Source organism: Mauremys mutica, chromosome 5 (assembly GCF_020497125.1).
Source record: "Mauremys mutica isolate MM-2020 ecotype Southern chromosome 5, ASM2049712v1, whole genome shotgun sequence".
NCBI lineage: Eukaryota > Metazoa > Chordata > Testudines > Geoemydidae > Mauremys > Mauremys mutica.
This window is the reverse complement of record NC_059076.1, coordinates 119481099-119504692: the sequence shown is the minus strand read 5'-3', so window position 1 is coordinate 119504692 and position 23594 is coordinate 119481099. Positions and strand designations below refer to the sequence as shown.

General features: G+C 49.4%; 1 protein-coding gene across 4 annotated transcripts in view; it reads right to left on the bottom strand.

Annotated features, from left to right (window-relative positions):
* Positions 1–208: 208 nt before the first annotated feature.
* KIAA0232 (KIAA0232 ortholog) overlaps positions 209–23594 on the bottom strand; it is a 108067-nt gene continuing 84681 nt past the window's right edge. For all 4 annotated transcript variants that reach the window (XM_045018556.1, XM_045018558.1, XM_045018555.1 and 1 more), the window contains exons 7-9: positions 6259–6367; positions 3833–3930; positions 209–2856 (exon numbers count right to left, since the gene is read on the bottom strand). In XM_045018556.1, the coding sequence (XP_044874491.1) occupies positions 2677–2856; positions 3833–3930; positions 6259–6367 (387 nt within the window). In that variant the 3' untranslated portion in view covers positions 209–2676. The remainder of the gene's footprint in view (positions 2857–3832; positions 3931–6258; positions 6368–23594) is intronic.

The window sequence follows — 23594 nt, the reverse complement described above, 5'->3', positions numbered from 1 at the left end:
ACATGCAGTGCATATTTGTCTCAATTAGACTAAAACACAAGGGAAGAGCAGAAAGACATATAGCAATAGAAAGAGGAGTCATGTTAGATATCTGCACTCTGTATCCTCTACCTCAAAATATTTAATTACTAAGTGTTGTATGTTCAAATTTGAATGAGAATTATATATTTTAACTAAAGCAAAAATAAATACACACAGGCCATCCGACTGTCCTTTTATATTTTTATTCGGTGTTAAGTAACCCCACAAGAAAACAAAATCAGTTACTCTGGTGTACATGAAATCAGAACAAATACAACCACTTGAAGCAAAACAGTAGAAACAAATTTCAGCCCAGGAATGGAAAACTGATATTTCAGTGCTATGGATATGCAATGCGCTTCATACCACAGTGCAGTTCAGCGTTTGCCAACCTTTAATGCTTTTTTGTGTCTCTATCCATACAGAAAAACTAAAAACCACACCTCAACTCTCTCACTGAAAGCTTCAGAGCTTTAGCCATTAAACTATGAAAACAACTACAGACAATTTGTTATTGCCCAAGCTCATTTATATACCATTTTATTTCCCCTCAAAGGTGCTGGAATATTATACCACAATGTAACTAAAGTCAACACCTTTGTTGTTTTTGAGCCCTTTCTTACTAAAAAAGCAGCTCTATCCAAAATAAACTGAGCTAAAGATTGTGTTTGAAATATGTCCTTTTGGTCATTTTTTATTCTAGAATGAAGCTCGATTCCATTCTTCCTTGTAGTGATTCGAGGAATTTACATGTTATGTTCATTTTACTTTTACATTTACAGATAAATAGTTTTCAGTGCAGGTGCTACACAACCTCTTAAGGAAGCTCCAGAAGAAAGTAAAATACATAAAAACCTATCCAAAATCTGCAAATAAATAAAATTTAAAAAAAAATTTAAAGTGTCAAAAGATTTGTTGTTTGAATATAAACCCTAAGATAATGTAGTTTAATAGCAGGATCCAGAAAATTTTTCCTGGTAAGAACAAACAAAGCCAATTAAGTAAGGGTTTCAACAAAAAGGATACATGCAGCCTTGCATGGCTTTATAACCACAGATCTTAATTCTTGTACTATCAATTAAGAAAAGGCAACAAAACCCAGTTATTCAATTCACTTCCCTGCCACAGAACATATTTCAAAGCCAGTTCAGATCACATTTCAAACAGCTAAAATTCTTAGGAGTTTTTATTGCCTGTCAAAATTAACGGTTAAGCTTTTTCAAGTCAGTACTAGACTGTCTGCACTTCCTGCTGTTATAGACATGCTGCTATTGTATAGATTAGTTTTTTTAAAAACATAGTTGGTAAAAACTTAGGATGTTTAGTTTTGCAAATATTGCTCCTCCTGTCTTATAAATTTTGCATAATGTGTTAAAAAGCACAAGGAGCTGATAGTCTTGTACAGATGCAACTTGATGATGTATTGACTTTCTAGGTTAACAAAATAAAATTTAAAAGCAAGTCACATAAAGCAACAATCACTACTGCAATCACACATGTATGTTGTAAGTCATCACTTCCCGCCCTCCCCACCCTCCCACCCACCACACACATAACTTGCCCCTAACATTCTCTCAGGAACACAAAATGAACTACGAGATTTACTAAATTACAGCCACAACAGCAGCTAACTGCAGCAGCCACAGGATTTCTTTCAAGTGAAGCACTGACCTTTTGCATATAAAACACTGAACATTCTGAGCATTTTAGATAGTTTTAGTCATCAGGCTCAAATTCAATATAGGATGCATTTGCAGGTTACACGAATGCAATCATTTGCAACAAGCCAAAATCCTTATTACTTGTTACAAAGTTTACAACAATCCCCACATAACTCCAGTGGTTGGGAGAGGGGGAAGGGGTTTGGTGTTTTTTTTAAATACTTCTACCTTATAATGGCAGGTCACTAAAAAGGACAAAAAAAAAAAAAGAAAGAAAGAAAAGAAAACCCACATTGCCTCCATACCTACAAAAATCCTTGGCTTCTCCAGTTAGCAAAAAGACTACAAACCATAGCATTTTCAGTGTTGGTTTGCAGGATGGGGGGAGGGAGGGGAAAATCATAGGATAGAAAACACAGTTTCTGTAAGTCTCTAAAGCACAACCCTGTTGTTCCTACTTCAAAGTTATGAGATTTACTGAATGAAGACTGGACAAGTCATTCATGCTTTTCTCCTGCATTCAGAAAGGCACTGATAGATTACAGTGTTTAGTATTTATCTCCCAGTTCTCAAAGAACAAATCCTAAATGTGCCAAAAGCTAAAGTCTGAATAGCAGAAGTAGTTGTAGACACTGCAATGCTAGTAAGATAGTAATAGTGGTAGGGCTACAGTTACGAATGATAATAACTGCAGTTAAGATGCAAAAAAGCAGTGGTACCACTAAGACAAGCACATGCACATCCATTCTTGATTTGACAACACAATCTAGTCTAGTTCAAATAGCCAAGAATTTAACAGTTTGGAGAAAGTAAAATATTCAACAGGACATTTATGTCCCTAACTATAAAATAAGCAAGAAGAGAAAGATAAATACATATCTGAATCCGTTAACTGAAGAGGAAACTCAAGTTGTTGTTTTAGAGCTACAGACCCTCAGGTAGGACAGTTTTCCATCTCATGTTACTTTTAAATCATTTGTTGTATTCTGGAGTTTTATAGGTGAGTTCGAGAAAAAAGCTCCTCCTCACAAGGATCAGCCCATTCACTTCCACCTTCTGAAGCTGTCTCTTCAGAGCTGGAGCTATCACTGGAGTATATTTTCTTCCTGAAGCCATTTGGTTTTGCTCCAGAATTTCTACCATCTGTACACCTTGCTTCATGAACAGAAGAAACCTAAGGATTTAAATTGACAGTTTATTTCATACAGTGGAAAACAGAACAGATTTGTCTATTTATAAGCCGGCAGATTTTATAATGATTTATTTTTGGGGTTGGGGCAAGATGCCACAGTTATTCAGAGTTACAGTTCTCACTTCCGCTCTCTAACAGACATGAATAGTGAGGGTTGGGCTGTGATGACAAGTCCACATTCAGGACAGCATTTTTTTCACCCATCCTTTCGTTCAACGTCTTCCATTTCTGACTTTCTTGCCAATTTCTGAACCACATTTGTAATTCTGAGTACATCATCATCACTGCTAACTGGAGAGTAACTCTACAAGTCATTCCCAAATCCTAAGGTCTCACATCATGCTAGTTTGTCTGCATCACGCCACACTTCTGGAAACACATCGTATTTGCAGCTGCATCAATGATCTTACAGGAGTATGTTGAGTGCAAAATCTAGATGCTAGCAGCACTACACAATATACCCTGTTGGGCAATTCACTAAGTAGAAGCGTATCCAAGCTATCATTCTTGGCAAAAGTGAAGTGTAGCAATAACTGGGACAAAAGGCATTTTCTCCTACTGCAAAAGTAGCATTCACTTTAAAGCAGCAGTTTGTCACTTATGAGAAGGACACAAAGTTCAACAGACATATTTTGTTAACTCCCCATAACAGCTGGCTCTGTGTGGTTTGCAGGAGCACATTGTCCCACCCTAGTTACAGAAGGTAAGCTCTGTGAAGAAAAAATACAGCACTCTTCCAGCACATCTGACCAATCAATTCACAATCAGTCCAGAGGGCTTACATTCCACCCTCCTGGCCAAAAGACAGGTAAGTATGGTGAGGGGTTTGCGAAAAATGCCAGGACAAGAAAGTGGCTTCAAAATGAAAATGTGGAGAGAATCAGAATTTGTAGTCTGGAATATAACTGGGGCCAGCCACAAAGACTGTGATGACAGAGGATAAAAATAAATCACTCACCATATTGAAATCTAAAAGATGTTCTTCATTGTTGGGAACTTCCTTTATATCTGGGTATTCTCCCACACCATTCTCTCCCTTGGCATTTGTGTAACATTCTTGAGGTGTTTTTGTTTCAGAGTAGAGGAGACAAAAAAGGAAGAGGAAAATCTCATTAAGAAACAAGGTTATCTACATTTCACTAAAATGCATAACATCTAATAAGTTTTCTTCAGATTTATCTCAGGGTAAATTAGGTCGATTTTATAGAAGTCGTTTGCATATGTCCACACTAAGCGCATTAAGTCGGCCGAGTGTGACCTCACTATTGTGGCTAGCACCGACTTATGGAGCGGTGCATCCCACAGTCTCCGCCGCCCATTAGAATACTGGGTTAAGCTCCCAATGCCTGATGGGGCAAAAACATAGTTGCAGGTGGTTTTGGGTACATGTCATCAGTCGCTCCTCCCTCCGTGAAAGCAATGTCAGACAATCGTTTCGTGCCAGACACCAGGGCGATTAGAAGAGCACAGCAAGGCGCGCTGCGCATCAGAGAGGCTTTGAAAACCAGTTTCATGACTGGCCAGGCTATGGAGTGACAGTTGTGTATTTTTCTCCTTGATGCAAACCTGCCCCCTTTGTTGATTTTAATTCCCTGTAAGCCAACCACTCTCCCCCCTTCGAAATAAAGTAACTATTGTTTTGAAACCATGCATTCTTTATTAATTAAAAAAAGAAAAAAAAAAGAGAGATAATGGACTAGGTAGCGCGGGTGGGGTCGGGGAGGAGGGAAGGACAAAGCCACATTGCTTATTGTAGCCACACTAAAAATCAAACTGTTTGAATGACAGCCTTTTGTTGCTTGGGCCATCCTCTGCAGTGGAGTGGCTGGGTGCCCGGAGTCCCCTCCCCCCTGCGTTCTTGGGCGCCTGGGTGAGGAGGCTATAGAACATGGGGAGGAGGGTAGGCGGTTATACGGTGGATGCAGCGGGGGTCTGTGCTCATGTTGGCTTTATTGCATCTGCAACAGACACTTGATCATGTCTGTTTGCTCCCCCATTAGCCTCAGCATCGCGTCCTGCCTCTGCTCTTGGCGTTCACTTAATTCTTTCCTGGCCTCTGCCAATGAATGCCTCCGTGCATTAAGCTGTGCCCTATCAGTGCGGGAGGACTGCATAAGCTCGGAAATCATGTCATCACGAGTGTGTTTTTTCGCCTTCTAATCTGCGATAACCTCAGGGACAGAGATGATAGGGGGAGCGTAGAAACATTCTACGCTCTATGATTCTGGGGGGACTGCATGGTCGCCTGTGCTGCTGAGTTCGCCACGCTGACCAAACAGGAAATTAAATTTAAAAGTTCCCGGGGCTTTTCCTGTGTACCTGGCTAGTGCATCAGAGTTCAAAGTGCTGTCCACAATAGAGCACTCTGAGATAGCTCCCGGAGGCCAATACCATTGATTTGCGTCCGCACTGCCCCAAATTTGATCCAGCAAAGTCGATTTTAGCGCTACTCCCCTCGCTGGGAGAGATGTACCACCATTTCCTTGAATAACGTATTTGATATGCAATTTCATGAAGGGCAAATCGATCAGCAACCTTTCCCCTCCAACCATAAGTCAACAAAGCACTTGTGGCCCTATTGCCAGACCCTCTGCTGCAGCATCTCAGGCCAAGTTACAATTACTCCCTTGACAACTAACTTTCTATCCTTGCTACTACTGTGGCCTCTACCACTACTTCCCCAAATACTGAAACAATTTAGTCTACAATAAGTACAACTGACTATTAGGCAATCTCAAACTGGATCCAAAGTTTATTTTAAATTTTAGAGCCAAGAAAAAAAAGGCTGAATTTATTAAAAACCAGTCCGACAATTGATTACAAATGTACCCAGTCTGACAAATGTACCAAAATTTAGTGAAGTGCTTTCAAAGTCACATATGTTAAAGGGATGGTATCAGGTCAATTTTGGCCCCACATTTAAGTTTTTCTAAAGACAAGTTCTTACAGATCAAAGACCTTCAAGGAATCCCTTTTTTTGTTTGTTTTTTTTTAAACAAGCATTCCCCTTTGTGTGAGCAATCCAAACATTGCAGCACTGTGTTAATATAACTAGACAATAAATAGAAAAAGAAGTGAAGCTGACTCATCTATTTTATAGTCCAACGTGAGGGAAAAAAAAGCAAAACGTGAACAAACTGGCATAAACTGTTGAAAGTTTTTTTTTTAAATTTTCATTTTAAATAAATCTAAAGTTATCAGTGATATTGATAAGCAGATGTTTATTAAAAATGTGATTTAATCTGACCATGCCGCTGTTATCCCCCAAATTAGCATTTATAATAAAAACAAATTAATGTTATATATAGCTGGTAGTTTTATTTCTGGTCATCTGTAAAGTTAGCAATTTTAACACAGTTAGTTCAATAATAGATGTCTTCTTACCGTCACACTGTGATGCAGGAAAGAGCGGAGAATAGAGTGCCTTTTCCCACCAGGACTGCTTTTCCTGGCTGCCACTCGTTGTTTGCAGATCAGTGTTCAATATAGGAAACTGTTTAGACAATAACCATACATTAGTATCCCATAAATAACAATGCACTCTGACACCCAAGGGCAAAGGGTCTCTCTTGAAAACAATCTGGCAACCTATGGAAATATTATGGTACAATTTCTAATTATAATGGAAAAAGGTTCTTGTGCTTGGTGCTTGTGGTGGAGATGCTCTAAGCCCACAGGAGAGAGCTCTTCTCGTGGCTTAATAATTCTTGCCTCTGAGAGATGGTAACTATATCAGTGGGAGAAGCTCTGTTACCGACATAGCATTGTCTACACAGGTAATTTATGTCACTCAGTTGTGTGGATTATTCACACCCGAGTGATGCAAGTTATACCCAAGTAACCTGTAGTGTTGACAAGATCTTAGCCTCCTAATGTTTGCTCTCTAATACCCTCTGAAAGTGGATGTAGCAATAGTGCCATCATTTGGATACACTGAAGGAAATCTAGATTGTTAAGGAGTTAATTAGTGACAGTTTGGTTATAAAACAATGACTCCATCTTTCTTTTAAAAAAAAAGTTACATCATGTTTTAAAAAATCTTGATCCATTAATAAAATGTCACAAATTTTATTTTTGAATTCTAATGCTTCATTTATGTTTGTCACAAACTAGTTCCTGCAACACTAATGCACATGGCTGAGATACTGAAAGCTTGCCACAATAGGCATGACTCTGAAATTCTGTAATCAGATTTGTGGTAACAGCATTTGTATTTTGTGCCAGCTTGTGAATCTTATGTAATGCCTTTTAAAGACGTTAGCCTGTGTGTTTTTTATATGAGCCATATTGCAAACGTCAACACTGGCTCAACGTCCAGCTTCCGCTTTTATGTAAAGCTGAAGATCATGAAATAGGGAAAAAATACACTAACATGAACAAGTTGCTCTGTTCATCCTTTAGCTGAAAAAAGGTACCACCAATAAGTGGTAATTACAAATCTGGAGCCTAATCCTGATCCTGAAAAAAAGCAGTTTCCCACCTCTCCTAACTGTTGTTCTTTGAGACGTGCTGTTCATGTCCATTCTATGTCCGGTGTCTGCTCGCCACATATACCGGTGCCGGAAGTTTTTCCCCCCGTGGTATCCGAAGGGCCGGCTCTTGCACTCTCTGGAGTCGCACACATATGCGCCGGTATAAGGGGCCCTTCAGTTCTCCCCGTTGGAATTCCGACAAAGGGGAAGGAGAGTGGGTCAAGGAAGGATATGAGCAACGCATCTCAAAGAACAGTTACAAGATGTAGGTAACCATTTTTTCTTCTTCGAGTGCTTGCACCTGTCCAGTCCATGTCAGGTGACTTGCAAGCAGTGCCTCTGGAGGTGAGCCAGGAGTTCATGGATGGGTCGATTGTAACACCGCTCTGCCAAAGCCAGCGTCATCTCAGGCCATTTGAGTGATGGCATAGTGTGTCATGAAAGTATGGACAGCTGACCATGTCGCGGCCCTGCAGATGTCCTGGATTGGAACATGAGCCAGGAATGCTGCTGAGGAAGCCTGTGCTCTTGCTGAATGAGCTGTCGTTATTGGCGAAGGTGTAACCTTTGCCTGCTCATAGGTGGAGATCCAGGGTAAAGTACTCTGAGATGACACCAGGAGTCCCTTCATTCTGTCAGCCTCTGCAATGAAAAGCTGAGATGAGCTACAGAAGGGCTTGGTTCGCTCAAGGTAGAAAGCCAGGGCATGTCCAACATCCAGAGCATGTAGATGTCTCTCCTTAGAGCTCTATAGCTTTGGGAAGAACACTGGCAGGAGGATATCCCGATTGACATGAAACTGCAATACCACCTTTGGGATGAAGGCTGGGTGGAGGCGCAGCTGAACCATGTCCTTACGGAACACTGTGTAAGGGGGTTCTGAGATTAAAGACTTGATCTCAGAGACCTGTCTCGCAGAAGTGATTGCTACGAGGAAAGGACCAGTGGAGTCTTTCCAGGTCCTTGAGAAATCTGATTGTCACTGCATGCAAGAAGACTGATCTGCTCTGGATGTGAGAGTGGAAGGCTGATATGGCTGCCAGGTGTACCCTGATCGATAAGAGTGCCAAACCTTGGTGCTTTAGATGGAACAGATATTCTAGGATGGATTGTAAAGATGACTGAAATGGAGAGAGGTTCCATTCAGACACCCAGCAGGTGAAGCACTTCCACTTAGCCAGGTAAGTAGCCCTGGTAGAGGGTTTTCTGCTTTCTAAAAGAACACGTTGGACCTGTCTGGAGCAAGCCTGTTCCTCGAGGCTTAGCCATGCAGTATTCATGCTGCCAGGTGCAGGGAGGCACGGTTTGGGTGCAGCAGTGGTCTGTGGTCCTGCGAGAGCAGGTTCAGGCGGTTTGGAAGCATCCACAAGCATGCCAAGCCAGGGCTATCATAATGACTCATGGCCTTGTCCCTCTTGATCTTCATAAGAACCTTGTTGATGAGAAGCATTGGTGGAAAGGCATACATCAGGTTGCATATCCATAACAGGAGAAAGGGATTGAAAGCGAGCCCTTGTTCAGGCCGGGCAGAGAACAAAGCCAATGACATTTTCTGTTTTGTTTGGTAGTGAATAGGTCCACCTGGGGAGTTCCCCACTTCTGGAAGGTGTTCCAGTGACATCCAAGTAGAGGACCACTTGTGGTGTGAGGAGGACGACCAGCTGCGGCAACCTGATAAAGTGTTCAAGATCCCCAGGAGATGCGAGGCTTATAGATGGACATGTTGGATACAGAACAAAGGGCTTTCTTGGCAGAGAGCTGATGACTGTGCTCCCCCTTGCTTGTTGACAGAACATTGATACTGTGTTGTCCACCAATACCTGCACTACTTTGCCCGACAGTTGGGGAAAGAACACTTCGCAAGCCAGACGGGTGGCTCTGAGTTCCCTCACGTTTATATGTAATAACAGCTCCTCTTGAGACCACAGGCCCTGGGTCGTGAGTGTACTGAGGTGGGCTGCCCACTGCAAGTCCAAGGCATCCAACACCAGGGACATGGAGTCGCAAATGGAACCCCTTCTGTCACATGGTGTGGGTTTGACCACCATGCTAGGGAGGTAAGAATTTGTGGTGGTTTTATGAGGACCATGTCCAAGTGATGTTTGGCTGCAGAGTAAACCGATGCCAGCCGCATCTGTAGGGGTCTAAGACATAGCTTTGCGTGCTGTATTACATAGGTGTACCCTGCTATGTGCCCTAGCAGTCTGAGGCATACTTGGGCTGTGGTGAATCATGACTCGGGCAATCAGATCTGACATTGCCAAGAATCTGGCTTCTGGTAGGAAAGCTCTGGCTCGGGTAGAGTCAAGAACTGCTTCGATAAACTCCATTCTTTGTACTGGGACTAGTGTTGATTTTTGTTCATTTATCAACAGGCCCGGAACTTGGCAGGTGTCTCAAACTACTACGACACCGTGTTGGACTTGTGGCCTCGAGTGACTCTTGATGAGCCAATTGTCAAGATACAGGTAAGATCTGAATACCCCAATGTCTGAGGTAGGTTGTGACTACTACCATATATTTTGTAAACACTCTTGGTGCTGTTGCTAGACCAAATGGGAGCACTGCAAACTGGTAGCAAGTCCTTCCAACCACAAACCATAGAAACCTTCTGTGGCCACGGAACATAGAAACAGTGGACGTATGCATCCTTTAAGTCAAGGGCGGCATACCAGTTTCTAGGATCCAGGAAGGGATAATGGAGGCCAGAGATACCATGCAGAACTTCAACTTTTTGAGACATTTGTTGAGGCCCCCCACTGCTACAGTGCTAAGCACCCACTGGTCTGATATTATAATAGTCCAAGCAAGAAGGGAGGGCAATGGGCAGTCTGAAAATAAGAGGGGGGTTGGATCCTTGATGTAGACTGGGAGGCTGCCCTTGGGCGCATCCTCAAAATGCCTGCTTTTTCCCAGGAGGGTGGCAGCTAGAGCCTGATTGGGTCAATGTGGCTGACGGTTGGCTCTGGCGGTGCTTGTAGCCCTTATCCTCCTTTCTATAGGGCTTAGCCCTGGCCTAGCCCCCAAACCTCTGAGGCTGTTGAGGCCTGAAATGCTTCCTTGAGGCTGTGGGAGTGTAAAGGCCAAGGAGCATAGTGGGCCCTAGAATCTTTTAGTCCACGCAGCCCGTCAGTTTGTTCTGAAAATACAGCCGATCCATCTAAGGGGAAGTCCTGGATGAATTGCTAGACTTCCACGGACAGGCCAGATGACTGCAGCCACGATGCCCACCTCATGGATACAGCCAATGCCTTTGTTCCAGCTGTTTAGTCGGCAGCATCTGAGGCTGCCTGGAGAGAGGCCCTGGCTACAGTCTTGTCTTGTCAAGTATGGCCAAGAACTTCTGTTTGGACTCCTGTGGCAGAGAGTCAGCAAACTTGGCCATAAAGTGCCACACACTGTAATCATATTGCCCGAGAAAAGCTTGGTGGTTCAATATGCTCAGTTTCCAAGCTGGCAGTCAAATAAACTTTTCTGCCAAAAAGATCTAGACTCTTTGACTTCTTTTTTGGGGGTCGAACTGGTTTGACCTTGTCTCTCTCTTATTGGCCACTGTGACTACTAAGGATTGAGGGGAGGGATGAGAGTACAGATATTCAAAGCCCTTGGCAGGGCATAGTACTTTCTGTGCACTTAGAAATAGGGGGCAGAGAAGATGGGGTCTACCATAAGGTCTTGACAAGTTTCACGACCCCCTCATGGACGGGAAGGGTGACCTTCAATGGGGACGCTGCTGCCAAAATATTGAATAGGGCGTCAGTGGGCTCCTTTAGATCCTCCGCTTCTAAGCCCAAGTTTGAACCAACAAGCTTAAGTAGTTCTTGTGGAACTGTGGAACCAAGAGAGATGGTCCCACCACTGCCTCATCAGGTGAGGAGGAAGAAGAGGCCAGAATAGGGGGAGGTACTAATTCCACTTCCCCAGTTGGGGCAGACTTGTCCGAGGCTACTGGAGGCGCATGGGTACCCTAGACCGATCCTTCATCTGAGTTGGGCGGTATACCGTTGCTGACCACCTTTCTGAGGCACCAGAGACTGAGCGTTGTACCTGGTATTCCAGGGCAGGGAGGAACCCCCACGGGTTCCAGAACTGCCAGGGTACAGGCCATTGGCCTTGTGGCCATGCGCTTACTGACGGGCCTGGGGGAAAACCCGCTGGCAATGCAGGGTACACCTTGCTCTTGGGTACATCAATCTCCTCGCCCTCAGAGCAAGGGTCCTCCCTCAGTGACCAGGGCGGTGCTGCTGCCGTCTCCGCTTCCACACAGTATTGGGAGGGCTGGTGTTTAGTGCTTGGGGAGCAGTACAGGGGTTCCGTGGAGCGATGCTATGTGTCTGGCGACCAATGATAGTGCTCAGGGGATCAGCGGCAGCACTCCGGGGACCGGGGTGCACCTCTGGGACCACCGCTGAGGGACTGGTGCCAGGAACTCAGCAAGCAGTATCAGGTCTCTGATTGCATGGCTCCAGAGATCACTGATGAGACTCTGGTGACCGTCACGGTGCTGTGGGGATGGGAACTGCTGCAGGGGTCCCATTGCCAGCTTGCCTCTAGACAAGACCACTGCCCACATTACCAATGGGAGGTCCTAGGATCTCTCTTCATAAGGTGTCAGTGTCACCAGCAAGGGAACAATGTCCATGGCTGCTTGAAACGCCTCGGGCGTAGACGGCACTGTCAGATGTCAGACACCCCTACTGCTCCCAGGGAGACAGGTCCTGAGACATGCGTGGCAGTCTGCTGGGTGAGGCTGCTGCCTCACCAAGTTCCGGAGAAGACAAGCACCCCAGCATGAGTCTCAGCTCATCCCCCATCTTTCCCTTGTGGGACACTGGGAAGCACCCTCTTTGTGTATGCTTCTTACGTCTCTTGGCAGGCACCGGAGACTGGGATGAGTGCCGTGAGGTCGGTAGTGAAGGGGAATGCCTTATTGATGTTGATGTACTTGGCGCTAAGTGGCTCCATGAGAAGCGCTCTAAGTCTGCTGTCCCACTCTTTCTTAATACGCTGTTTGATCCCTTTACAGATCCTGCATGTCACATATGTGGGTCTCCCCAAAGCACTTCAGCAGCTCTGGTGAGGATCACTGACAGGCACGGGCTTCTTGCAGAGCTTGACGCCCAAGGACCTGGTCATGCACTATCCCTGGGCTAAGTCCCTCAGGGGACTATCTATAACTTACACTGAAGTAACTATATACACTAAAATCACTACTGAAAACAGATACGAAAGACCACTGATATGGACATTCCAGCGCCATCACTGGCCATAAGAAGGAACTGAGGGTGGGGAGGGGAAGACAGGCCGGTGGTGCCCTTTGTATTGGCGCATATGCACGCAACTTTAGAGGGTGCTAGAGCTGGCCCGACAGATACCACTGGGGGAAAAACTTCCACCACCAGTGTATGTGGCGAGCACACACACCTGACATTGAATGGACATGAGCAAACACTTGAAGAATACTTACTACTGAGTGTATATTCCTACTGAAATCAACAGAACTACTCACACAACAAAGCACTGTACTCAGAAGTGTCTGCAGGACCACATTCTTATGAATTTGTCATTCGATTCAGTAGTAATAGTAAATAAGAGAGACAAGGTGGATGAGGTAATTTCTTTTATTGGACCAACTTCTTAATCAGAACTCTTCTTCAGGTCTAGGAAACGTACTTAGGCCTTGTCTACACTAGAGAGTTTTGTTGACAGAAGCTGACCATCAAAAACTGGTATAATTACAACGCTTGTGCATGTTCATACTAAGCTCCCTCTGTTGGCAGAGCGCATCCACAGCTGGTGTTCTAGCATTGACAATGAGAGCAATGAACTATGGGTAGCTATCCCATTGTGGTACTCGCCACATTTTGCAGCTAGAATTTGTGGGAAGATGGAGTGGATCGCAGTGAATCATGCGTACAGGCTCAATGTCCCATGATGCTGCTCTTTTTGTCCCAGTATTCCCTGGGCTTCTGACGGCATTTCATGGCATTTTTCAATGGCCTCTGTTTACTGCGCGCCCCCCATCTCTGTCTGAAAGGATGGATCCCACACTACTCTCTACTGTTGTGGTTACTGTTATGAACACATTGCGGATGGTCATGCAATATATCATGAGTAAGGCTACATTTTAGTCACGCAAAAAGAACAGGAGTACTTGTGGCACCTTAGAGACTAACAAATTTATTTGAGCAAATTTGTTAGTCTCTAAGGTGCCACAAGTACTCCTTTTCTTTTTGCGGATACAGACTAACACGGCTGCTACACTGAAACCTGTCATTTTAGTCACTGGTATTTTTAGTAAAAATCATGGACAGGTCATGGGCAGAAAACAAAAATTCATGGCCCATGACCTATCCATGACTTGGGGAGGGAGTGGCCTGGGATCCCTGCTGGTGCTGGGGCGGGGGGGAGGGCCGGCAGGAAGAAGAGGACTGGCAGGCTCCCGGCCCAGCTCCTCGTGGTTCCCCGGAAGCAGCAACATGTCCCTCCCTCAACTCCTAGCTCTGCGCACTGTCCCCGCTCCAAGCGCCAGCTCTGCAGCTCCCATTGGCCAGGAACCATGGCCAATGGGAGCTGTGGGGGCAGTGCCTGTGCACGGGCCTAGGAGCTGAGGGAGGGACACGTCACCACTTCCGGGGAGTCCCCCGAGGGAAGAGCCGCCCAGAGCCCTCACCCCCTCCCACGCCCTCTCCCCAATTCCTGCTGCTGGAGGAGGGGCCACAGTGGCACAAGACTGCCCCAGCAGCAGCTGGCCCATGGGTTGCCCAAGCGGTCCCCAGGCCAGCCGCACTGACTGCAGAACAAGTCACAGAGGTCCTAGAAAGTCCCGGAATCTGTGACTTCCATGACCTCTGTGACAAACTCTCAGCCTTAATCACGAGCTCTGAACAGGAATTAGAATGGCCTGACTTGCTGTGTGCTATGGAAAGAAACACCACCAGATTACATTTGGCATTCATGGAGCAACTGAACATGGTGGACCATGGCTTTTGGGCTCAGGAAACAAGCACTGACTGGTGAGATCGCATCATTATTCAGGTCTGGGATGATGAGCAGTGGCTGCAAAACTTTCGGATGCGGAAAGCCACCTTCCAGGAACTGTGTGTGGAGCTTGCCCCAACACTGCAGCACCAGGAGACCAAAATGAGAACTGCCCTCTCAGTGGTGATTGCTGTGTAGAAGCTGGCAACTCCAGACTGCTACCACTTGGTCGCAAATCAGTTTGTAGTCAGGAAGTCAACTGTTGGGGCTGCATTAACCCAAGCATGAAGGGCCATTAATGGCATTCTGCTACGAAGCACTGTGACTCTGGCAATGTGCATGAAATATTGGATGGCTTTCCAGCAATTAGATTCCCTAACTGCGGCAGAGCAATAGATGGCATGCATTTTCCAATTTTGGCCCCGGATCCATCTTGCAATGGAGTATATCACTAGAAAGGGTTACTTCTCTATGGTATTTCAGGTACTTATGGATCATTGTGGGTGTTTCATTGACATCAATAGGGTGGGTCTGGAAAGGTGCATGACACATGCATCTTGAGAAACACTGGCCTTGGGGCTGATTCTACTGTCTGCCACCTCCAGTCCTGCCAAAGTATTCACGGGGCTCTTAGCAGTGGAGGTGGGGTCGCCCCCAAGGATGGCATCCAGCCCCTTATAAAAGTGGCAGGACTTCAGCAAAGAACCAGAGCGATGGTTTGCCTCCCTTGCCTTCTGGAATGCCTGCCTTAGCTCCTTTATCTTCGCACAGCACTGCTGCACATCCCACTAATAGCCCTTCTCCAACAAGCCACGCGAAACCTGACTATAGATATCTAAGTTCCTATAGCCGGAGCAGAGATGGGACTGCATAGCCTCCTCTCCCCACAGTGACAGCAGATGCAACAACTCAGATGTGCTCCAAGCAGGAGAGTTTGCTGCAAGGAGCCGCCATGGTCAGCTGGGAAGATGTGTAGTTGACAATAGTGCTTCTGTTTATTGTTAATTATGCCTCTCCAGACTTGAACTTGAGAACCAACCCCCCAACAGCAGCAGAGCATCTGTGCAAGATAAGAAAACGACTGAGACAGACCAAGGAAGAAACATTCCAGCTGGTGCTGCAGCAGTCAGACAGAAAACACTGAATGCAAGAAGTGGAGGGAAAGCGAAAAGCAGGAAAGACAAGAGAAGGATTCTTAAAACAGAGATGCCACAGAGAAGCTGATTAAAGTTCTGGAGCATCAAACCCACATGCTCCACACTTTCATAACACTACAGACTGCGCAGATGCATGCCCGCCCTCCCCTTCAGCACATTCAGAACTCTTTCCCATGCACGCCCTCTATGCATTCCCTTCCGCTTTCTGGCACGTTGCGCTTTCCTCTACACTCCACCCTGCAGACAGCTTTTCAAATGAAAACTGGACCTATACTATGAAAATCAGCACCCCTGGTACCGTCAACCCCACTGAGAGAGAGGTGTTGTGGTTTATTTGGCAATAAAAGCAAAGTTTTTTGAATTATAAGCACTCTATTTGTTTACACACATGGCACCTGCAAATCAACAGGCACTTTTATTAGTTCCTTACACTGAATCCTAGGCCTTAACAATCACAACTGCTTCCTAGCATACCAAATGTAATTAACCATTGCAGTTCCCAGCACAGCAAACAAACATTACTGGTTTTCATCTTCAAAGTGTTGCCTCAAGGCATCCCTGATTCTTATTGTCCCAAGTTGAGCCCCTCTAATAGCAATGGCATCTGCTGCTCAAAATCAGTAGTCAGGCCTTCTGCCTCAGCAGTCTACCCCTGAATAAACCGTTCACCCTTCCCTTCACAAATATTATGCAGCATACAACATGCAGCTATAACCATGGGGAATATTTTCCTCATTCAGGTCTAACCTGCCATATAGGCTTCGCCAGCATGCCTTTAATCGGCCAAACACACATCCAACGGTCACTCTGCACCTACTCAACGTGTTATTGAACCACTCCTTACTGTTATACAGGTTTCCTGTGTACGGCTTCATGAGCCAGGGCATTTCGACTTCCTCTATGGTAGTCTTCTGGTCTGGAAAGAAAGTCCCTGCTTGCAGCTTTCTGTACAGGCCAGTGTTCCTAAAGATTTGTGCATTATTCACCTTTCCAGAGCAACCCATGTTAATGTCAGTGAAATAACCACAGTGATCCACAAGCACCTGCAAAACCATGGAGAAGAACCCCTTCCGATTGATGTACTTGGTTGCAAGGTGGTCTGGTGCCAGAATTGGAATAGGCATGCCATCTATCACCTCTCTGCAGTTAGGCAAACCCATTTCTGCAAAGCCATCCACAATTTTATGAACATTACCAAGAGTCACAGTCTTTCGCAGCAGGATGCAATTAATGGCCTTGCACACTTGCAGTAACGCAGCCCCAGTGGTCGACTTCCCCACTCCAAACTGGTTCGTGACCGACCAGTAGCAGTCTGGAGTCACCAGCTTCCACACTGCCATCACCATGCGCTTCTCCACCAAAAGGGGAGCTCTCATTCACGAGTCCTTGCGCCACAGGGATGAGGAGAGCTCAGCACACAGTTCCAGGAAGGTGGCTTTCCACATCCAAAACGTATGCAGCCACTGCTAGTCATCCCAGACTTGCATAATGATATGATGCCACCACTGTGTCCCGAGCCCAAAAGCAATGTTCCACTGTGTTCAACTCCTCCGTGAAAGCCAAAAGCAATCTAATGTTGCTGCTTTCCATGTCGGACACCACGTCAGGCAACTGTGGCTGCCGCTGCATTTGTAACTTCAAGAATAACTCCCCTGCCACTTGCGATGTGCTAGGCAGAGCAAGCAGAGCAATGGAGAGCAGTGTGGGATCCATTCCTGCAGACAGATGTGACGGGGAAAGCAGAAAACAAGGGACATTGAAAAATGCCACAAACTGGAGACAGAAGCACATGGAATGCTGGGACAGAAAGAAGTGCATCACGGGGAATAGAGCCCAGACCCATGATGCACCACAATTCCCTTTGCCTTCCCACAGTGGTACCCACAGTGCACTGCTCTCATTGGCAATGCAAGTGCTGAAGTGTGAACATGCTATGCCGCCAGTGGAAGACAATGTGAACACACAACAGCAGTTTTCTTCAAGTGCTTTTTTTTTTTTTATCATCAGTGACTAAACTCTCAGCGAAAAAACTCTGCCAGTGTAGACACAGCCTTCCAGTGTCATTGCTAAATACAAGGTGGAACAGTTTGTTTAACATAAGTACTTAACAGATATATCAAGGGACCATTCAAAGTGAAGTGCCCCGTTAACATCCCTCCAGTTATAGGAGGGAAAGGAAGCAGGGGAGGCAGCTTTCTCTCCCCCTCCCTCCCCGGACTGGAGGGTGTTCACAGGCCACTTCACCTTGAATGGTCTCTTGAAATATTTGTTAAGTACTTATGTTAAACAAACTGTTCCACCTTGTATTTGGCAGTGAAACTAAGTACATTTCCCAGACCTGAAGAAGAGCTCTGTGTAAGCTTGAAAACTTGTCTCTCTCACCCATCATGTCTCTCTAGTACCCTGGGACCGACACAGCTACACCACCACATATAGTAAAAGACGGTTACTCACCGTAGTAACTGTTGTTCTTCGAGATGTGTTGCTCCTATCCATTCCAGTCAGGTGTGCGCGCCACGTGTGCACGGCTTCTCCGGAACATTTTTACCCTAGCAACTCCGGCGGGCCGGCTGGCGCCCCCTGGAGTGGCGCCGCTATGGCGCCTGTTATATACTCCAGCCGGCCCGTCCGCTCCTCAGTTCCTTCTTGCCGGCTACTCCGACAGTGGGGAAGGAGGACGGGTCTGGAATGGATAGGAGCAACACATCTCGAAGAACAACAGTTACTATGGTGAGTAACCGTCTTTTCTTCTTCGAGTGATTGCTCCTATGCATTCCAGTCAGGTGATTCCCAAGCCTTACCTAGGCGGTGGGGTCGGAGTGAGACGTGGCAGAGTGTAAGACTGCGGAGCCGAAGGCTGCATCGTCTCTAGATTGCTGCACCAACGCGTAATGGGAGGCGAAGGTGTGGACAGAAGACCAGGTGGCCGCTCTACAGATGTCCTGGATGGGGACATGGGCCAGGAAGGCGGCCGACGAGGCTTGCGCTCTCGTGGAGTGAGCGGTGAGGCGGCATGGTGGCACGCGAGCAAGCTCGTAGCATGTTCGGATGCATTGCGTAACCCAGGAGGAAATCCGTTGTGAGGAGACCGGCTCGCCCTTCATGCGGTCGGCGACTGCTACAAAGAGTTGGGGCGAGCGCCGGAAGGGCTTCGTCCGCTCGATGTAGAACGCGAGGGCCCTGCGGACGTCGAGGGTGTGAAGCTGCCGCTCCCGAGGCGAGGCATGCGGCTTCGGAAAGAAGACCGGGAGGAAGATCTCCTGGTTGAGGTGGAAGGCCGACACCACCTTAGGGAGGAAGGCCGGATGTGGTCGAAGCTGCACCTTGTCCCCGTGGAAGACGGTGTACGGTGGACCCACCGTTAGAGCACGGAGCTCAGACACTCGTCTCGCCGATGTAATGGCGATGAGGAAGGCAGTCTTCCAGGAGAGGTAGAGCAGGGAGCACGTGGCCAAGGGCTCGAAGGGGGGACCCATCAGCTTGGCCAGCACGAGGTTCAAATCCCAGGTCGGGGCAGGACGCCGCACCGGCGGGTACAAGCGGTCGAGGCCTTTAAGGAAGCGGGAAACCATCTGGTTGGAAAAGATGGACCGACCTTCCACGGATGGACGAAAGATGGACACTGCTGCCAGGTGAACTCTCAAGGAGGAGACCGCAAGACCTTGCTCCTTAAGGTACCAGAGGTAGTCCAGGATGGTAGGGATAGGGACCACGAACGGATTGAGGCCTCGCTGGTCACACCAGAGCGCGAACCGCTTCCATTTCGCCAGATAGGTGGAGCGAGTGGAAGGCTTTCTGCTCTCCAGCAGGACTTGCTGCACGGCCGCCGAACAGTCCCTCTCTGCGTGGGTCAACCAGGCTGTAAGATGGAGGGACTGCAAGTTCGGATGGCGGAGTCTGCCGAAGTCCTGGGTGATGAGGTCCGGCCACAACGGAAGGGGGATGGGATCTCGAACGGAGAGCTCGAGCAGCAGGGTGTACCAATGTTGCCTCGGCCAGGCCGGAGCCACCAGTATGACGGTGGCGCGATCCCTCCGAAGCTTCTGGAGCACTCGGTGTACGAGCGGGAACGGAGGAAACGCGTAGAGGAGGTGAGTCTTCCAGGAATACAGGAAGGCGTCCGACAGGGAGCCCGGCGAGTGAGCCCGGAACGAGCAGAACAGGTGGCACTTCCTGTTCTCCTTGGACGCGAATAGGTCTACTTGGGGAAACCCCCACCTCTGGAAGACTGTGTGCACGACGTCGGGACGGAGAGACCACTCGTGGGAGAGGAACGACCTGCTGAGATGGTCGGCCAGCGTATTCTGCACTCCCGGAAGAAAGGACGCTTCCAGGTGAATGGAGTGGGTCACGCAGAAGTCCCACAGGAGCATCGCTTCCTTGCAGAGGGGGGAGGAGCGGGCTCCGCCCTGCTTGTTCACGTAGAACATCGCTGTTGTATTGTCCGTGAACACTGTCACACAGCGGCCTTGCAGGTGGGAGCGGAAGGTGTGACAGGCGAAGCGGATCGCTCGCAGCTCGCGTACATTGATGTGGAGAGCGAGCTCCTGGGGCGACCAGAGGCCTTGGGTGTGAAGGTCGCCCAGGTGAGCTCCCCAACCGAGCGCCGAGGCGTCCATGGTCAACGTGACGGACGGGCGCGGAGGGTGGAACGGGACTCCGGCACACACGACCTCCGGGTCGAGCCACCAGCGGAGGGACTCGAGGGTCGGCTTGGTGACGGTGACCACCATGTCGATGGGGTCGTGATTCGGGCGGTACACCGACGCAAGCCAAGATTGGAACGGGCGGAGGTGGAGTCGGGCGTACGCGGTAACGTACGTACACGATGCCATGTGGCCCAAGAGGCGGAGGCATGACCGCACCGTCGTGGTCGGGAAGTTGCCGAGGTCCCGGATGAGGGAGACCATTGTCAGGTGCCGAGAATGCGGTAGGCAGGCGCGGCCCAACGAGGAGTCGAGAACTGCTCCAATGAACTCCACCCGCTGTGATGGAATCAAGGTGGACTTCTCGGCATTGATAAGCAGGCCGAGGCGTCGAAAGAGGGATAGTATGTCTGCCAACTGTCTCATTACCCGCTGTTGGGACTGTCCGCGAATTAGCCAGTCGTCGAGATACGGGTAGACGTGTACCTGACAACGGCGGAGGGCTGCGGCTACCACCGCCATGCATTTGGTAAACACCCTCGGTGCGGTGGAGAGTCCGAATGGTAACACGGCGAACTGGTAGTGTGCGTTGTTGACCACAAACCGGAGGTAACGCCGATGAGGAGGATAGATTGCGACATGGAAGTAGGCGTCTTTCATGTCGAGGGCGGCAAACCAGTCTCCCGGATCCAGAGAGGGAATGATGGTCCCCAGGGTGACCGTGCGAAACTTGGGCTTGAGCAGGTATTTGTTCAGCTCGCGAAGGTCCAGGATAGGACGCAGCCCTCCTTTCGCTTTGGGGATGAGAAAATATCGGGAATAGAATCCCCTGCCCCGCCTGTCTTGAGGCACTGCCTCTATGGCACCCACGCTCAACAGAGTCTGGACCTCTTGTAAGAGGAATTGCTCGTGAGAGGGGTCCCTGAAGAGGGACAGGGAGGGTGGGTGGGAAGGTGGGGGCGAAACAAATTGAAGGCGGTATCCCGACTGGACTGTTCGAAGCACCCAGTTGTCCGTTGTTATTTGGGACCACGCCGAAAAGAAATGGGAGAGGCGGTTGCAAAACAAATGGGGAGGATCCGATGGGGAGAGTGATGGGCCGTCCTCGGGCGTCCCATCAAAAGGCCTGCTTGGACCCCTAAGGGCCCTTGGAGGAGGCCTGGCCCTGGTTCCGTCTGTTACCAGACGGACGGCGGCGATTTTGGGCCAGACGCCTGGCAGTATACGGACGGTAACGCTGTTGCGGGAAGGACCGGGACGGTTGCCGCCGGAAGGACCTGCGCTGCGGAGCCGGCGTGTGCATGCCAAGGGTGCGGATGGCGATGCGCCCGTCTTTTAGGGTCTGAATACGGGAATCGGTCTTTTCCGAAAAGAGACCCTGTGCTTCAAACGGCAGGTCCTGCAGCGTGTACTGCACCTCCGGTGGCAGAGTGGAGGATTGCAGCCAGGAGATGCGCCGCATCGTCACTCCTGAGGCTATTGTTCGAGCACCCGAGTCCGCTGCGTCAAGGGCGGCCGTGATGGAAGACCGAGAAGACTTCTTCCCTTCGTCCAGCATCGCCGAGAACTCCTGGCGGGCGGTTGTCGGCAGGAGCTCTGTAAATTTCGCCAGGGATGTCATGATGTCGTAGACATACCTGGCGAGGAGGACCATTTGGTTGGCGATGCGTATCTGCAGGCCGCCCGCCGAGTAGACCTTGCGGCCTAGCAGGTCCATGCGCCGAGCGCCCTTGGATTTAGGCGCGGGGGCAGGTTGACCATGTCTTTCGCGGTCGTTGACAGATTGGACGACCAACGAATCCGGGGTCGGGTGAGTGTAAAGGTACTCATAGCCTGTGGGGGGGACTGAGTATTTACGTTCGACCCCTCAGGCCGTGGGAGGGATGGACACGGGCGTTTGCCATAGTGTGGTGGCGTTCTTTTGGATTGTTTTGACAAACGGCAATGCCACGCGCACGGGAGTGTCTGCGCCAACCACATTGGTAATTGGGTCCTCATCCTCCTGGACCTCCGCGACCGGGAGATCCATGGCCGTCGCCACCCGGCGAAGTAGGTCCTGGTGGGCCTTTAGGACAATGGGCGGCGGATCTTTAGCTGAAGCCCCAGCCACCACCTCGTCCGGAGATGATGATGAGGACAAGGCCTGCACAATAACCTCCGTCGCAGGGGCTGCTGACTGTGCCTCGGTCGGGTCGGGCTGCACGGAGGACTGGCGGTCCTGTGGCACGGAGGACTCGCGTGGAGGTGACGGGGGCGGGCAGCTAACCATCACCTCGGGGACTTTGCGCTCGGATCCCGAGTCTTTTGGGGGAAACGGTACGCCCTGCGTTTCGTACTGGGCCCAGGGAACCCAGTAGCCCCACTGTTGAGCCCCCTGAGGTTGGGCGTGCGGGGTCGGTGGCAGTAGCCCGTTGCTGTCAGCGCCGGAAGCTACGGATGCAGGGCGGGATGGCCAAGGAGGTGCTGAGGCGGTGCCGGATTGAACCGCCGACGGCTGTGGCCTATCCTCAGATGGCACCGAGGAACGGTGTCTGTCCGCACGGTGCCGGGACGGTGGCCGGGACCATCGGTCACCGCGGTGCCGGGAGCTCGACCGGTACCGGGAGCTCGACCGGGAGCCGGATCTGCGGTGCCGGGAGCGGCTGCAGGAGTCTCGGTGCCGAGAACGGTGCTGGGACGGAGACCTCCGGCGGTGCCGACGCGACGGCGATCGGGACCTGGATCGGTGCCGGGAGTGCGACCGGTACCGGGACGACAACCGGTACCGGGACTGCGACTGGCGGCGGTATGGCGAACGGTACCGCGACGGCGAGCGGTGCCAAGATCGGGAGCGGCGGGATGGCGACCTGCGGCGGGACCGGGAGCGTGACCGGGACCGTCGTCCGTGCCGTCAGTCCGGGGAGGGCGGCCGGATCATCATCGCCGGCTTCCCTGCCGACGCGACAGCCCGCACCGGCGGTGCCGGGGGCCGGAGGCTCGGTGCCTCTATGAGCTGAATCAGCTCTCGCGCGGAGGACTATGCCTCCGGCGTCGACGGAAGTCTTGGCTCAACCGCGGACGGTGCCGGGGAGCGTGGCGGTGCCGGACTCGACGGCCCTTGCGGCGCCGGAGTCAACGGCTCGGCATCTGCCTTGCGCACGGCCACCGCGGGAGTCGCGGGTGGCACAATCGTCTTGGCTGAGTCCTCAGCTCGAGACTTAGAGATTGCCTTCGCTAGCTTGCGCTTTCTAGCAACTATCTATACTATCAACAAACTATATATACAAACGAGAGTAGCGAGAGCTAGGGTAGTGGAGGACAAGAGCACTCCACAGTTCCAAATGGCCGTCACGGGCGGTAAGAAGGAACTGAGGAGTGGACGGGCCGGCTGGAGTATATAACAGGCGCCATAGCGGCGCCACTCCAGGGGGCGCCAGCCGGCCCGCCGGAGTTGCTAGGGTAAAAATGTTCCGGAGAAGCCGTGC